The following is a 16,617-nucleotide window of genomic DNA, read 5'->3' as shown; positions in this document are numbered from 1 at the left end:
GGTTCTAACAAGTAAAGCTAAAAAATTACTAATTTCTGGCCCCTTTGATTATTCTCCTTTTGACCTTGTCTGTATCAGGTGACCAACTAAGAATTTCTTTTATTTCTGTGCCTCAGTGAAATAGAGGTCAGGACTACCCTCACTGTGAGTCATCAAGCATGAGTTTTGGAGTGTTGAGCAATAAGTTAGGCCATATCCATGGCTTCAAAAATAGATAATAAAGCAGAAGAGATCAGTTCCATCTTGCAACTTCTCCACTAGGAAGTCCCTCTAGCTTATGAATCAAAATTTCAGTGTAAGCACTTCAGAGGTGTTAACCATCAGGGGTAGATATGAAATTCAACAAAACAGAAGGATTAAGTTTATCACAAAATTGTTAGTTTTATATGCCATCTAACACATTACCACAAATTATCTGAGTAATAATGTAAAAAAACACACATTTTTGTTTATTTCACAGTGTCTGTGGATCAGAAGTATAAAAACAGTTTAGTTGGGTCCTCTGTATAGGATCTCACAGGCTGCCATAAAGATGGCTATTGGGTTGTGTTCTCATCAGACAGCTCAACTGGGGAAGGATATACTTCCAAGCTATGTCAGGCAGGAATTCATTTCTTTATGGCTATTGATTTGTGTAAACTTGTTTCTTTAAATCTGGCCAGAGAGGAAGAAAGGAGTGAGAGCACCTTTAGCAAGATAGGCACTATACCTTAGGTAATCAGATATACATGATCATATATGATCTATCACCTTTGCTACATTCCAAGCCACAGATACCACCCACACTCAAGGGGAGAAGATTACACAAGGGCATGAACATCATGAGGCAGGGATAATGAGAACCACTTAGTCTGTAAAACCTGTCCAACTTTCTGCTACATCAGGATTATAGAAATTATCCCATGGATCTTTAAAAACAGAAGAAATACAAATGTCCCTCAATGGATGAATGGATAAACAAAATGTGGTATATACATACAATGGAAAATTATTTAGCCTTAAAAATAAAGAGAATTCTGATACGTGCTACACCACAGATAAACCTTGAAGACACTATGCCAAGTGAAATAAGCCAGATACAAAAGAACAAATACTGTATGTTTCCACTTATATGAGGTACTTAGTCAAATTCATAGACACAGAAAATAGAACGGTGGTTTCCAGGAACTAGGAGAAAGAAAGAATGGAGAGCTATATTAGTCAGGTCCTCCAGAAAAAACAGAACCAAAAGGATGTGAATATTTGTAGAGAAAGACCTATAAGGAACTGACTCATGCAATTATAGAGACTGGCAAATCCAAACCTGTTATGTGGATCAGCCAGCACGAGTCCCAAGAGAACCAATGATGAAGTGCCAGCCCATAGGCTGTCTGCTGGAGAATGTTTTCTTATTTGGAGGAAGATCAGTGTCTTTGTTCTATTCAGGTCTTCAACTGATTAAATAAGGCCCACTCTCATTATGGAGGGAAATCATTACCCTACTGATTAAAATGTTAATCTCACCCAAAAACATTCTCAGAGAAACTCAGAAAAATATTTGACCAAATAACTGAGCACCCCATGACCCAGACAAGTTGACACATAAAACTAAACATCCAGGAATTATTATTTAATGAATACAGAGTTTTTAGTTGGAGAAGAAGAATAGTAAGCTGAGTTCTTAATTGGCATCAGATAGAAAAGAGATGTTCAGCAAATCATTTACATTTTTTGGGGCTCCATCTCCACCTTCTCAAAATAAGAACTGAGATATATTTTCCTTAAATTTCTTTGTATTTTTAAAACCCAGCTTACTTGGGTGATGTCTTAATCACTAAGAATCCAAGTGTTAACTATTTACTGCTTTCAGAATATTACAGAATATTACAATTTATATGGTATACCAAGGTGATAGGAAAGAATGAGTTTTTATTAATAGAAGGAGATCTATCTACTTCTAAAGAACTTGTAATTTGGTTTTAGAGAGGGAATAATTGTAATGGAACTGAAAATCAATAGAATGCACTATCAGAGTTTATAAAATGAGAGAGTAAAAAACGCTTGCAATCCTACCTCGAGATTTTGAATACAGAGGATTTTTTAAAGAAAAAAAAAATGAACTGTATTTGAAGGAAGTACAGGACTTGTAGACCTCATCACCAGGTCCTGGATCACTTAGTGATGTTTTTATCGGTGTGGACCCAAAAACACAATGGATGATTATTCTCTCCTGGGTTTCATGGGTGGGGAATGAACGTGAATAACTGAAGTCTGAGAGATCTAGCTCAATCTTAGACCTTCTCTAAAGAATGTAGTTATTTCTAGTGTTGTGTGTATCCTTGGATATTTTAGGTATATAGTCATATATGTCCTTCCAAGACAGTTCTTCCTAGGACAATCCATAAAAAGTTACTAGGAAGTGACGAGCTCGTAAGGAAAAAATGTGTCAGATCAACAAGTGTGCTTCCATATCACATCTTAATCCACTAGAATACTAATAGCATGCAAAACAATTGAGTCACTGAGGAATCAAAAAGTGACATGGATGGAACTAGAGCGTATCATGCTTAGCGAAATAAGTCAAGCAGAGAAAGACAACTATCATATGATCTCCCTGATATGAGGAAGTGGTGATGCAACATGGGGGCTTAAGTGGGTAGGAGAAGAATAAATGAAACAAGATGGGATTGGGAGGGAGACAAACCATAAGTGACTCTTAATCTCACAAAACAAACTGAGGGTTGCTGGGGGGAGGGGGTTTGGGAGAAGGGGGTGGGATTATGGACACTGGGGAGGGTATGTGCTTTGGTGAGTGCTGTGAAGTGTGTAAACCTGGTGATTCACAGACCTGTACCCCTGGGGATAAAAACATATGTTTATAAAAAATTAAAAATTAAAAAAAAAAAAGTGTTCTCTTCACTGTGACATGATTTCAGTATTAATTCATTATCAAAAACACTTTCCTGGGATTCCCTGGGTGGCTCAGTTGGTTAAGCATCTGCCTTCAGCTCAAGTCATGATCCCAGAGTCCTGGGATCAAGTCCTGCAGTGGGGTCCTCATATAGGACCTGTTTCTCCCTCTGCCGGTCGTGCCCCTTGCTTGTGCTCTCTCTCTCTTTTTATGAAAAACAAATATATAAAATCTTTAAAAATAAATAAATAAAAAATAAAAACACTTCCCTGAGATTCTACTTACGTGAAAGTCAGCATGGTGAATGCAGTTAGCAATCTTGATTCCTGGCACTCAAGATCAAGGGAGGTGTTGTGGGGCTTGAGTGATAAAGGTAAGTAGCACTTATCTGTTACAAGCTGGTTTGACTAGGATATACTTGCTATAGGCTGAACTTTTTTTAGTGAACTGTATCATGGAGTAAAACTATTTAATTTTTAAAAATATTTATTTACTTATCTATCTATTTATTTATTTTTAAATAGAGAGAGCAAGCTAGCAGAGGGGCAGAGGGAGGAGAGAGAGAATATATATATATATTTTTAAAGATTTATTTATTTATTTAATTGACAGACAGAGATTACAAGTAGGCAGAGAGGCAGGCAGAGAGAAAGAGGAGGAAGCAGGTCCCCACTGAGCAGAGAGCCCGATACGGGGCTCAATCTCAGGACCTTGGGATCATGATCTGAGCTGAAGGCAGACGCTTTAACCCACTGAGCCACCCAGACACCCCAGGAGAGAGAGAATCTTTAAACAGGTTCCACACTCAGTGCAAAGCCTGATATGGGGCTTGGTTTCACGACCCTGAGATTATGACCCTAAGATAATGACCTGAAGTGAAATTAAGAATCTGACGCTTAACAGGTGGAAGCACCCAAACACCCCATAGAGTAAATCTTTAAAGGACAGGTGACCTATTTTCCATTTGGTCTCAGATACTTGCACAGAAAAAGGTAATACAAGTAATCCAGGAAAGAGGAGGGAAATAGAATCTTAAGTAGGCTGTCAATATCAGTGATTTTTCTAAATAGTTTCCTAGATATTTTATTTGTATGTTTTTCTCCAATGTTCTTTTATGGATCTCCTCCTTTAATTTTTTTGTCATGTAGTTTATTTTATTTTATTCTTAAAAGATATTATTTATTTACTTATTTGTCACAGAGAGAGAGATAGCACATACGAGCTGGCAGAGTGGCAGGCAGGCAGAGGCAGAGAGAGAAGCAGACTTCCTGCGGAGCAAGGAGCCCGATGCAGGACTCTATCCCAGAACCCTGGGATTATGACCAAGCCAAAGGCAGCGGCTTAACCGACTGAGCCACCCAGGCATCCCTTGTCATGTAATTTAAAACAAATTCTAGATATTATATCATTTTGGCTGTAAATACTTCAGAAAATATCTTTAATACACAATTTTTTTAAAGCATTTATAACTACAATAAGATGTTTCTTCTCTGGTTAGGAGGTTATGGAAGGAAAATAGGTGAGAATTCTATCAATGAATTCATATAGGCAGCCTTATGGGGAGCTTGCTGAAGAGTCTTTGAGACTCCAGTTATTTATGTGTAAAATGTATCCTTTGATGGGCAATTCAATTGTGCTGAGTATTACTACTACTAATATTAATAACTATCATTTATTGAGTTCTTATGTTTGAAGTATAGTATTTAGCATTTTCATGCACTATTTCATATGAATCCTGATAGCAACATTATCAACATTATCCAGTGGAAATTCCAATGTCCCAATTTATGGACAAAGACATAAGTTAAGAGTATTAAGTAATTCTCCAAGATTATAGACTAAGGTACTAGGAAAGGAAAGATTCAAAACCAGCTCCATCTGGCTTCAAATTTCTGCTGCTTTGTTATACTCCTGCTATGTTATACTGCTACTATATGAAACAGCACTCCTAATTAACTTCTAAAATTACCCACATCACCATGGCTGGAGATGAGTCACATGTGATTAACTCCAAAATTTCTAATCTGTTGATGATTTAAACAGTCAAAATTAAAAAGGAAAATGTGAGGCTCACAAAAACCACAGTATAGAGGGTCTGCTACAATGCAGTAAACAAATATGGACAATGGAATTAAGTAATCTGGTTTAAATGCATAGTCCTCCACAAATTTAATGTGACTTACTCTTTTGAGTTTCAGTTTCCCTAACTGAAGAGTGAATACAAATGCCTCTCCTCTAATGCTCACAGAAAATACAGTTTTCCCTTTCATAAATTACCTAGTGAAACATCCTGAAATACTAGCAGAATCACCACTTTCCCCACCTGCCTTAGGCATAACCCAAGAATTTGCGTCAGCCAACTTCCCAGTATGAAGCAAAACCTCTCCTTCCTCCTACCCGTGATTGAGTCATTCTTCTATTAGATAGCAGTAGCTATTTAAACACTCCAGCAGGAGCTCACAAATTTTTACTTTGCAGAAGTCCTTGACTGCTTCACTCTCTCCTTCTTGGAATGAATTCAGAAATGACTTTTGATGACTTCAAGAACAAGACTATGGAGGATCAACCTGACCAGGAGCCAAATGGAAAGAAAGCTAAAGGTACTAGGGGTGGGTGAATGAGCACAGCAACAGAATTCTAAGATTAGCCCAAAAAATGTAAATTAACTGAATATAGGATTAGAAAGTTGAAACGCCCAAGGATGGAAAAATATTGTAGGATTAATAACATTTACTTAAAAGAAAAACAATTCAGATATAATGGTGATGATGATGACGACAATGATGATGACGATGATGATGATGACGACAATGATGATGATTCTGTGAATGAACTAACTTGGTATGAATGATGATGTATAGATTCAGATAGCTTTTATTAAACATTACCTTAGGTTAGGTTCTATGCTATTCACTTTACATGCATTATTTCTCTGAATCAGCGTTTACAGGCAGACATCCAAGTTAACAAGAGTCATTTGTTCGTTCATTCATTCATTCTTCATGTTTTAAATATTGAGTGCCCGAATTTCACGACAATTATTAAGCTAAATCTCTCAGAACCTGATTAGATCAGTCACCTACTGAAAATAATCCAATTGCTTTCTGATCAGAAAATCACTAATGGGAACATGTTGGATTAATGGTCTCGACCTAAGGAAGAAATGGGACAAAGGGTGTCCTTAGAAAATGGGGGTTGCACCTTTCCTGCACAGGTGTGGATGTTGTGATTTGCTTCTAAAAATTCAGGAGAGTTTCTTTACTCAGGAGTGGTAGGCATACACTTACAGTATAGAATGAATATTGACCAGAAGGAAATATTGGTTGACAGATTTACACAAATACCTACCCCCAAGCCAGAATTCTAATCAAGAGACACAATTGTCCTCTACTTTTCTGCCAGCTTGCTACATACACTCCAGAAGCTTAATGACTTTTAAATCAGTGAATGAACTGTGTTTCTTCCTGTTAAAATTTCTATTTTGTCTGTCTCCTTTCTAGAGTCTAACAGAAAGGCCTTTGACTCTGTCAATATATTTGACCATTGATTGATTAAGATCATTGATTAAGATCATTACACATTTGTGATTTGTGATTACACATTTGAAAGTTTGTGATGTAATGTTCCAAGCTATGTAGCGATCAAAGTTGGATTAAAGACCTGTGTTTGGATATTAACATCTGTGTCATCTTATACAATTCGCTGAGACTTTGGAGTTTCCTTATCTGCATTTAGAGGATAACACTACCAGTACTCTATTTGTGTATTGTACAGGGTGAGGAGTTCACATAGATTATATGAAATTGTTGGGTTCGTTATCAAAGGAACAAGACTGAGACAAAGTTACGCAAAGCCTTATTCTATGCCAAGCATTAGAAGTTAGACTGACCGACAGGGAAATGAGGCTGAGACAAAGTAAAAGTTATGTAAAGCTTTATTCTATGCCAAGCATTAGAAGTCAGACTGACCAGCCAGGGCCGCCTCCAAAGAGAGTGACACCCTTGGTCTTATAGACTAGTTTTTATAGGGCACAATCACAGACATCTACATATGTGGCTTTGGCTGATTGGATGTCTCCTACCTGTGTGTTTTAGTAACGGTTACCTGGAACTGATACTAGTAACATTTGAGGCGTTCTTTAAACAATAAAATGGCCTTGTTTTAGCTATGTGTTTTAGTAATAGTTACCTGGAACCAATGTAAAAAAAATGGCCTTGTTTTAGGTGTGTGTTTTAGCAACAGTTACCTGGAACTGATATCAATAACTGTTGAGGCATTTATTAAACAACAAAATGTCTACCTAGGCAACATGGAGTCACTATGGCTAAGTAGGCCCAGGCAGGCCCTAGGAGTTTAACATGTTTTAACGTGGAATTGACCTCAACAAAATATTTTCCTATTGAATCAAAATATCTGTGCTTTTGTAGTGGTGGAGCTGTGAGCTATAGGACTTATTGTTTCTATAATAATGGTGAACTTTTATAACAACAAGAGCCATAGCTGGTGTTAAGTATAGGACATGACATTAATATGAGTCAAATGAATATTGAAGTTTAATCCCTATTTTCCTTCAGTCAATAACCTCAATTCTAAGATGTAACTTTAGTGGAATAAAATCTGAAAGCACAAAATTAAATTCTTTGATGTGATCTGTTGATTAACTAACTAAAGCTTATTTTCTTGGTGTCTGACATTCTTCTATGGCATACTGCTTATAAAATACACTGTGTATGAGGGACGTGTGTGTGTGTGTGTGTGTGTGTGTGTGCATTGACATGGTCTATATTAAAAGCACCAGGCTGTCTGTTCTTTGGATGAAGTTGATCCAGCCAAGCTGGACTGAGAGTTTCTTAGAGAGTCATTATGGTGGAAATAAAGTATAAGCTTGAGAATCAGATACTTAACATCACATATCTGGTACTGAATTCTGGTTCTTAAATTGTGTCAGTTGCATGACCAAGAGCAAATTACTAAAATTCTGTCTGTATTTTTCATCTGTAAATATGGACAATGAATTATATGCAGAGCCATTGGGAGGACTTCTAATGTAAGAAATGCAAAGTACAAGGTATAGTTTCCAAAGAATTGTTTGATGACTTGCTTCCATCTTTTATGTCTTTATGATTCTATCCTCTGTCACTCTAGGTCTTCATTTTCTTTCTTCTCGGTGGTGGTGCCCTACTGCTGTGACCCTGGGGATCCTTTGCTTGGGATTACTGGTAACCCTTATAATACTGACAATGCAATGTAAGTACTGGAGGTGGGGGGGAGTGAGAATTTACAAACATGGTTTATTAATTGGTTTCATAATAACTATAAACAAAATTGATTCAGTTACATTTTAGACAAACTTTTTAGAATGAGTGGGAACATGAATATGTACATTGTGCTTGTCCCTCAAATTGACTGGGACACAGACTTAAGATTATTAATGGTAGGTTTTGTTCTGTTTTGTTGTTATAACTTAATGGACAAAGTCTGTTTAAATCCTAGAATGATGAAAAAGAAAATGATTTGAAACTCCTAAGCCACAAGATCCCCTGAGAGACCCAAAAGGAAAAGAAATGTTATATAATTCACATTGAAGTTGTTTTTGTTCTTGTTGTTGTTGTTAAGAGAGAGAGCACCCATGGGGGGAGGAGCAGAGGGCGAAGGAGAGGGAGGATCTCAAGCCGACTCTGTGTTGAGCACAGAGCCTGACATAGGCCTTGATCTGACCACCCTGAGATCAGGACTGAGCTGAAATCAAGAGTCAGTTACTTAACCTATTGAGCCACCCAGCACCCCTACATTGAATTTTAATAGAGATTATTAAATACCAATTTAAAGTTAAGAATCAGAAATACCATATCAATAAATGAGACATTTAAGATAACTATAATTCAAATTTACAATATGGCTGCTTAGAAAAGAGGATGTTGAGAGGAAAAGAAGTGATAAGAAGAAGGAGAGTGGCCAAGAAGGAATGAAAATGATATTGATCATCCATATAATCTTCCTGTGTATTCAGGATGTAGATCTGAGTTCTTTTGTCCCTCTAGAATCTAGATGATTAAGGCCTTTGAAGTGCTATTTGATTCTCAGTTGTTGGCTAAAGTCACCAACCATTTATTTTTTCAATCTGGTAACACTTAGGGCCTTCCCTAACAACTAGGAGAAGTGCATTTGACTCAGTGGTGGTGACTGGACGAGTCTTCCCATGAGAAGAATCACTTTATTTTATTTATTTATTTTTTTTTAAAAGATTTTTATTTATTTATTTGACAGAGAGAGATCACAAGTAGGCAGAGAGGCAGGCAGAGAGAGGGGAAGGGAAGCAGGCCCCCTGCTGAGCAGAGAGCCCGATGCGGGACTCGTTCCCAGGACCCTGAGATCATGACCTGAGCCGAAGGCAGCGGCTTAATCCACTGAGCCACCCAGGCGCCCGAGAAGAATCACTTTAAAACAGTCTCAGATCCAGCCTTCAAGCCAAGGGGTCTGTTTTGTACTCAACCATCAAACTTCTAGAACTGAGACATTTGACCCTTAATATTAGTTGCCTGCTGGGTTTCACAAACTTCATTTCATCCCCACTCTTCCTAAAATGTACTGTGGGAAAAAAAAAGAAACAAAAAATTATTGAAATTGTTATGACATAGCAACTTAAAATAATTCTGTGGGAGGGTGTCTCAAAAAAAGGGGTGTCACAGTTTTTAATAAAATTAGGAAGTCTGGAGTTGTAGAGAGGTAGCAGAGGAATAAAGACACAAATAGAGTAAGTCATTGATGACAACTATTAATAATCACTGAGTCTGTTGGCATCTATTTCAGATTGTCTGCATTTTATTTATGCCATTGATATACCTTTATTTTATGATTGCTTTTAAACTTGTCTGGAGCCATCAGTAACAAGTATTGTTATTGTTAACAAGTATTGTTAACAAGTATTGTTATTGTTGTTGTTGTTGTTTTAATCAAATGTGTCTGTGACAGTTCCTGACATTAAAAAAATATATAGTACAGGAATATCAAATAACTTTTAAATCCATAATTTTTGAGTAATTTTCCAGCAGATTATCATTGTCAAAATGGATTATTTTATTTGATTCTTCGATTTCCTCAAAATCCAGCAGAGGGATTTTTATTCAGGATTGGCAATGAAGTTCTTATTTCAGTTGTGATTTAGTTTTACAGGTGTCTGATCTCCTAAAGCAACAGCAAGCAAACCTCACTAACCAGGAAATTATCCTGGAGGGACAGATCTTAGCACAGCGCCAGATAGAAAAAGCTTCCCAGGAGTCAGAGAGGGAACTCAAAAAAAAGATAGAAATCCTTACCCAGAAGCTGGATGAAAATTCCAAAAAACAGATGGAACTTCATCAGCAGAACCTGAATCTCCAAGAGGCTCTGAGGAAAGCAGCAAACTTTTCAGGTATGGGGGATGAAGAGGTGAAAAGAAGTAGTGGAAACAGCTCTGTTTAACTTAACTGTGTTTTGAAAATGTCTCTAGGCACAAAATTGACATATCGACATATATTCATAATGTATGACACCAGAAGTTCTCTATTTTTATCATTCCCACCCTTCCCTCTGCTAAATTCTTGAGATACCTGATTTAATTAAGTGCAGTTTTTTGGCAGATTTAAATTTTCTTTTCTCATAAGAACCTCTTCTTTATTTTTAAAATCTAGATTTGAGATTTTTCTGGAAGAATTCTCCTGCCCTTACCCTTCGCCATCAGTTCTGATTTCTTTCCCTATGGGGTCTCCTTTGTCTCTGGGAAGGTCTACATTAATTTTATTCTGTAACCCTATTTCTTAAAGTATACAACAATCAATTTAAATAAAATGAATGGAGGTAGACTGACTTGGAAGTGTTGGGTAGATACTTTAGGTAAGAAAAAAATATAAAGAGCCCAGGAAGTCAGTTTATATAAGAATTAAGTTAATCTCGGAATCTAGAAGGCAGGTAGAAATACTAGCATCTATAAGAAGGGGATGATGATGTGAACTTTGATGTTATTACAGTGTTATCTGTGTCATTTAGTCTTGGACAACATGTGATTAAATCAGGTATATGTTTTTCATCACAGGGAGATTTAAGGGATATGAGATGGAATTATTCTCAAAGATGCATTGTTTTCTTGGCAGTGTATTAATGAGTACCCTATTCTCAGCATTAGTAACTAATTGCCACTAATAAGCAGAGATTTCTCCAATTTCTTGCTTGCACATCTCACTTGATCTCAACTATGCAATTTCTTTGAAAACAGATTATATAGTAACAGTTCACAAATACCCCAGGTCTTTATTTTATAGAGGAAAAAAATTGATAGCCAGAGAAGTTAAGTGGTGATAATAATGATAAGTAGTTTTTCTTGTTTAAATAAAGTTTTGGAGTTAATAAATCCCTTCAATATTTATGGGGTTATTTCAATTTCCAAAATAATCAGAGATTTTTAGACAAACTGATCTTTAGCAAGTATCAAACCTTTATTTAACGTCTTTATTAAGGGGAGAGCTATTGAGGAAACCAAAGAATGTAGTGTCTCTAAGAAGGTATAAAGAAAGGAGACTAATCTAGCAAAAATAGGAATCTTTATATAAACAGACATAGCTACATACCAACCAATGATTTATTCCCTCGATGGGGCTGTTAGACAGGTTTTTTTTTAATTATTTTTTATCAATTTTATGAGATCACATCTACGTCAGGACCATCCAGAACCATCTCCCAGAGATTCCAGGCATTGGCAGCCAATCAAAAATATTAAGTAATATGTTTTTCACTGGTAGATGTCCCAGGTAACATGTTCCATTCCTTGACAGTGTCAGATAAAGGCCAATTAGTAGAGATAGCAGATAAAGTACTGCTTTTCATCAAGCAGCTTTGAGAAGTTTCTCAAAAATATTAATAACAAAATACCACATGGGAAAAAAAAAGACTGGCTGCCTTAAGTTTGAGACAAGTTTTATCTTTCTTACTAACAAGTCTGTGGTCCACAGTGTAGATATGAAGAGAGAGAGAGATTCTGAAAAGTTACCGAACAAGTGTTTTGCAGAAGGTTGTCTAGCTAGAAAGGCGTGGAGTCTTCAGTTAGGGACTTTATGTTCAGGACGGAAATTAGTGGTGGTTGTCAGTCTTTGGTGGACAACATTATCACTATGGCAGCTTTTTAAAAATGGCGGTTTCCAGGTTTACCCCTAGATTCTGTATCAAAACATCTTGAAGGGCCCCAAAAGATATTTCCTCAATTGATTCAAACTCGGAAGTTTGAGAGGCAGTGCCTGTCGTGATTAAACACGTGGAAAAGAGAGCAAGCCTGCCAAGGTTCATGGTCCCCTTTATCTGCCAAATCAAGAAAATGAATGGAATTTATTTCATCCTGTTGTTATGAGGATTAAATGTGTTAATTTGTGAAAAGTACTGCCAACATAGTGATATTATGTTCCTTAAAAAAAAAAAAATTTTGAAAAAGGACACCAGGCTGGTTCAGTCTATAAAGGATGCGATTCTTAATCTTGGGGACATGAGTTTGAGCCCCACCTTGGGGACTTGGGTAGTGTTTACTTAAAACAAGTTTTTTTTTTTTTTTTAAATGAAAAGAAACATAGGTAATTTGAATACCACATATGCTATGTATTGGACAACACATGCCTAGGAACAGGAAACACAACATTGAAGCATAAATTCATTATTTGAAAACCTGAAGTATTAAAATGCATAAATGTATCTTTTTAAAAAGATTTTCTTTCTTTCTTTCTTTTTTTATTTTAAAGAGAGAAAGCGTACACACTTTGTGAGGGGGAGAAGGGCAGAGGGAAAGAGAATCCAGAAGCAGACTGTGTTGAGCACAGAGCCCAAGAGGCACTATCCCATCACCCTGAGATCATGACCTGAGCCAAAATCAAGAGTTGGTCACTTAACCTACTGAGCCATCCAGGCATCCTGGATTTTATTTCTAATTAACTTCTACACCCAGTATGCGCCTCCACACCAAGACTAAGAGTTGCATGCTTCACTGAGTGAGTCACCTCAGTACCCAGAGCATATCTTCTTTTTGTTTTTAATATTTTTATTTATTTATTTGACAGAGATCACAAGTAGGCAGACGCAGACAGAGAGAGAACGAGGAAGGGAAGCAGGCTCCCTGCTGAGCAGAGAGCCAGATGTGGGGCTTGATCCCAGAACCCTGGGACCATGACCTGAGCCACCCAGGCGCCACATCTTCTTAATAGCAGTGTAACTATTAATGGATCCATTCCCTGAGCTCTTACTTACATTCTTCCAAACATAATAATAAAAAATAGGTCACATTCTATAGTTACATCTCAGCTCAAATTTTGCTTTGGAACTGCCTTATTTTTCATTTAATTTACTTAAATCAGAATACTTTAAGAGAAATAAAGACTATGGATCTACGGAGGGTCTTTGAAGATTGGACATAATTCTAATTTTTTAAAAAGATTTTATTAATTTATTTGACAGAGAGAGACACAGAGAGAGAAGGAGAACAAGCTGGGGGAGTGGGAGAGGGAGAAGCAGGCTTCCGGTGAAGCAGGAAGCCCGATGCCGGGCTCGATTCCAGGATCCTAGGATCATGACCTCATGACCTGAGCCCAAGGCAGATGCTTAAGGACTGAGCCACCCAGGCCCCCCCATAATTCTAATTAAGAAGAGATGATTTGCACGTGACAGTCCTGAGGGGAAAATTGATTTAAGAATTGTAGAAATATTTTTACTCAGACATCACTCACTGATCAGATATGCTACACTTCCTAGGTCCTTGTCCCCAAGACTGGCTCTGGCATGAAGAAAACTGTTACCGATTTTCCTCTGGCCCATTTAATTGGGAAAAAAGCCAGGAGAACTGCTTGTCTTTGGATGCCCAGATGCTGAAAATTAATAGCACAGATGATTTGGTGAGTTTTTATGGTGGTACGTTGGGCTGAAGTAGTGTATTATAGGGAAATAAATCGGGTTTACGCCCTTGGCAGAGGAGCACATGTTTGAGAATCAAATTACTTATTTTCTAGCCTCATCTGATAAATGACTGCATGACCTCCGATAGAGAGGCTACATAGTATCTCTAGGCTTCAGTAAATAGTTCTGTAAAACCATGGAAAGGATGTCGAAGATCTCTTTTGGTTCTTTGGTTTTGTGAATCTAATCTAAAAAGACCACACTGACTTTATCATCACTTTAGATAAACATTCCTCCCCATAGGAATTCATCCGGCAAGCAAGTGCCCATTCCAATTTTCCGTTCTGGATGGGCTTGTCTCTGAGGAAACCCAGCAGCTCATGGCTCTGGGAGGACGGCTCTCCTTTGACGCCCCACTTGTAAGTTTCCTATTTTTTGCTGAACGTGTTAGTGACGTTGCTTCCACATTCCACATAATGTCCTCTTCTGGTCAGGGAGAAGCTTGGGGGAAATTCAGGAACATCTCCTTCTCCACTTCTGTCAGACAAGGACTTGCCCGTTTAGCCGTTCAGACCTTCTCTCCAGTTTATCTTCCCACATTCATTACTGATCTGAAGCTTTAAGATAAGGCTAAATTTCTGACAAAAGGCAGCAGTAAATCTACCTTTTCCCCCACCACCCCTTCTCCATCTGCAGGTTCAGACTCCAGGGTCCTGTTTCCCAGATCTATCCTGCAGGCAGTTGTGCCTATCTACAAAGAGGAGCTGTTTTTGCAGACAACTGCATTTTAACGGCATTCAGTATATGTCAGAAGAAGGCGAATCTATTGAGACAACAGTGAATTCAAAGACTCCGGAAGAAGAGAGAAGAAGAATTCTCTTCTGGAATTTAAGTTGTCCTTCATTAATGAGGTGCAAACTATGAGAGGCCCGAGAACTGCTTGTTATTAGCTGACGGCAGAACGCCTTAGCAGAGACTGGGCTTTTGGCTGCCTAGCACTTTGATATCAGAAATTTGAATTCCATCTTTCTCTCTTTCTGTGTTTTTCACCTAGATTGTCCCAAGTCTCCCTGCCTTCCCTTTTTTTTTTTTTTTTTTTTTATTTTAAAGTCTTACTCCTCTTCAGTCCTCTACCTCAGTACCACCTTCCTCTCACCCTCTTGAACCACGTAGAAGATGGAACACGGAGAACTTGCCCAACTGGTGGATGCCTGGAAAAATGCATGCGAACACAGCCCGAGAAGAAACAGAAAAGGGGAAAAGGCCATGCTCGAATCCAGAAACTTCAGAAACTTGGGTTCTCAATGTTAAAATCTACCACTTGTTGGTCTTTTAAATTGTGATCTTTCTCTGGATTCCACTAAATACACACATGTGTACACAACACCCCCTCCCCCACATCATCACATTTTTGGGGACATTTGTGACGTCCCAGGAGGTAATTACAAAGTGAATGATCTTTCCAGCGAATTAATCACAATTCATTATTGGTTTCAAAATCTGTAATTATTTTTTCATCTTTTATCAAAGGACAGCTTAATCTCTTTAATCCTTCAGAATAGTTTTGTTAGAAACATGGGGCCTGAGGTAAAAATAATAGATTTATTTTTTTCCTTAACTACACACCATTTGTAAATGAGCTCTCCTCAACTCTGTTGTGTTACTGCAGAAACACACAGGACAAAAATAGGAAGATACTCAACTAAAAAACAAACTGAGCCAGGTATGGAAAAATAGCTGAATAGAAACAGGTGGAATCAGAAGTATTCCTTCTATTTTCAGTGTTTTTATTGCCTTGCTACCTTCCTTCACAGGTTGTTTTACTTTTTAAAGGAAGCCTTTCCATTTTACTGTACATAATCCAGCACCAACTTTATAAAAAAAAATAAAAAGTTTTATCATTCCTAGGAAGACAAGAGATATTTTCTTTTCTTAGCACATTTATTGATGATTAATAGGCATATAACAAACTGAACATATTTGAATTACACAATAATCTTCATATATATGAACATGTTCCCTTGAAATCATTGCCACAATTAAGATAGTGAATATTTCCCATCATCCCTCCTGCTTTTATCATCCCCTTCCCCAATGCCTTCTCCTCAGACAACCACCAGCTACCTTTCAGATTGTGTTTTGTAGCATTTTATATGAATGGAGTCAAACAGCATGCCTTTTTTTGTTTATTTTTGGTCTAGCTCCTTTCACTTAGCATAACCATTTTGGGATTCATTCCTCTTGTTGCTTGCATCAATTTTTCATTCTTTTTGAATGTTGAGTATTACTCCCTTGTATGATTATACCCCAATCTATTGATAAATGACCTGTTGATGTCCATTTGAGTTGTTTTCAGTATTTGTTTATTGCAAAAACATTTTTGTACAAGTCTTCGTTTGTACATAGAATTTCTCTTCTCTTGGGTAAATGCTTAGGAGTTTAATGTCAGGATGACTCAGTAGGTGTATGTTCAGCTGTTTGAGACACTGCCAAGCCATTTACCAAAGTTGTACCATTTGGTATTCATACCAGCAATGTATGAATGTTCCAATTCCACCTACCCTTGCTAACACTTGGTATGGTCAGTCTTATAATTGGTGCTATATTACTGTGGTTTAAATTGCATTTCTTAAATGAAAAATCACCTTGAGGTCTTTTTGTTTGCTTATATTGCTTATTTTTTATCTACATATTTTCTTTGATAATGTTAATACAAATCTTCAGAGAAGTTTTGAGGTCCTTTTTTTTTTTTTATTGTTACATTTTGAGAACCCTTTGTATATGCTGGGTAAAAGTCCTAAATTTATCAGATTTCGTTTTGATAA

General features: G+C 37.3%; 1 protein-coding gene across 1 annotated transcript; it reads left to right on the top strand.

Moving 5' to 3' along the window:
- Positions 1-5,323: 5,323 nt before the first annotated feature.
- Positions 5,324-15,703, top strand: LOC116593253 (oxidized low-density lipoprotein receptor 1-like). Its single transcript, XM_032347256.1, has 6 exons — positions 5,324-5,490; positions 8,036-8,137; positions 10,056-10,301; positions 13,652-13,791; positions 14,096-14,211; positions 14,489-15,703. The coding sequence occupies exons 1-6, from the start codon at positions 5,403-5,405 to the stop codon at positions 14,631-14,633; spliced, it is 837 nt and encodes a 278-aa protein (XP_032203147.1). The 5' UTR covers positions 5,324-5,402; the 3' UTR covers positions 14,634-15,703.
- Positions 15,704-16,617: the final 914 nt, after the last annotated feature.

Source organism: Mustela erminea, chromosome 6, assembly GCF_009829155.1.
Source record: "Mustela erminea isolate mMusErm1 chromosome 6, mMusErm1.Pri, whole genome shotgun sequence".
Lineage (NCBI taxonomy): Eukaryota > Metazoa > Chordata > Mammalia > Carnivora > Mustelidae > Mustela > Mustela erminea.
This window is presented reverse-complemented; position numbering and strand designations above follow the sequence as displayed.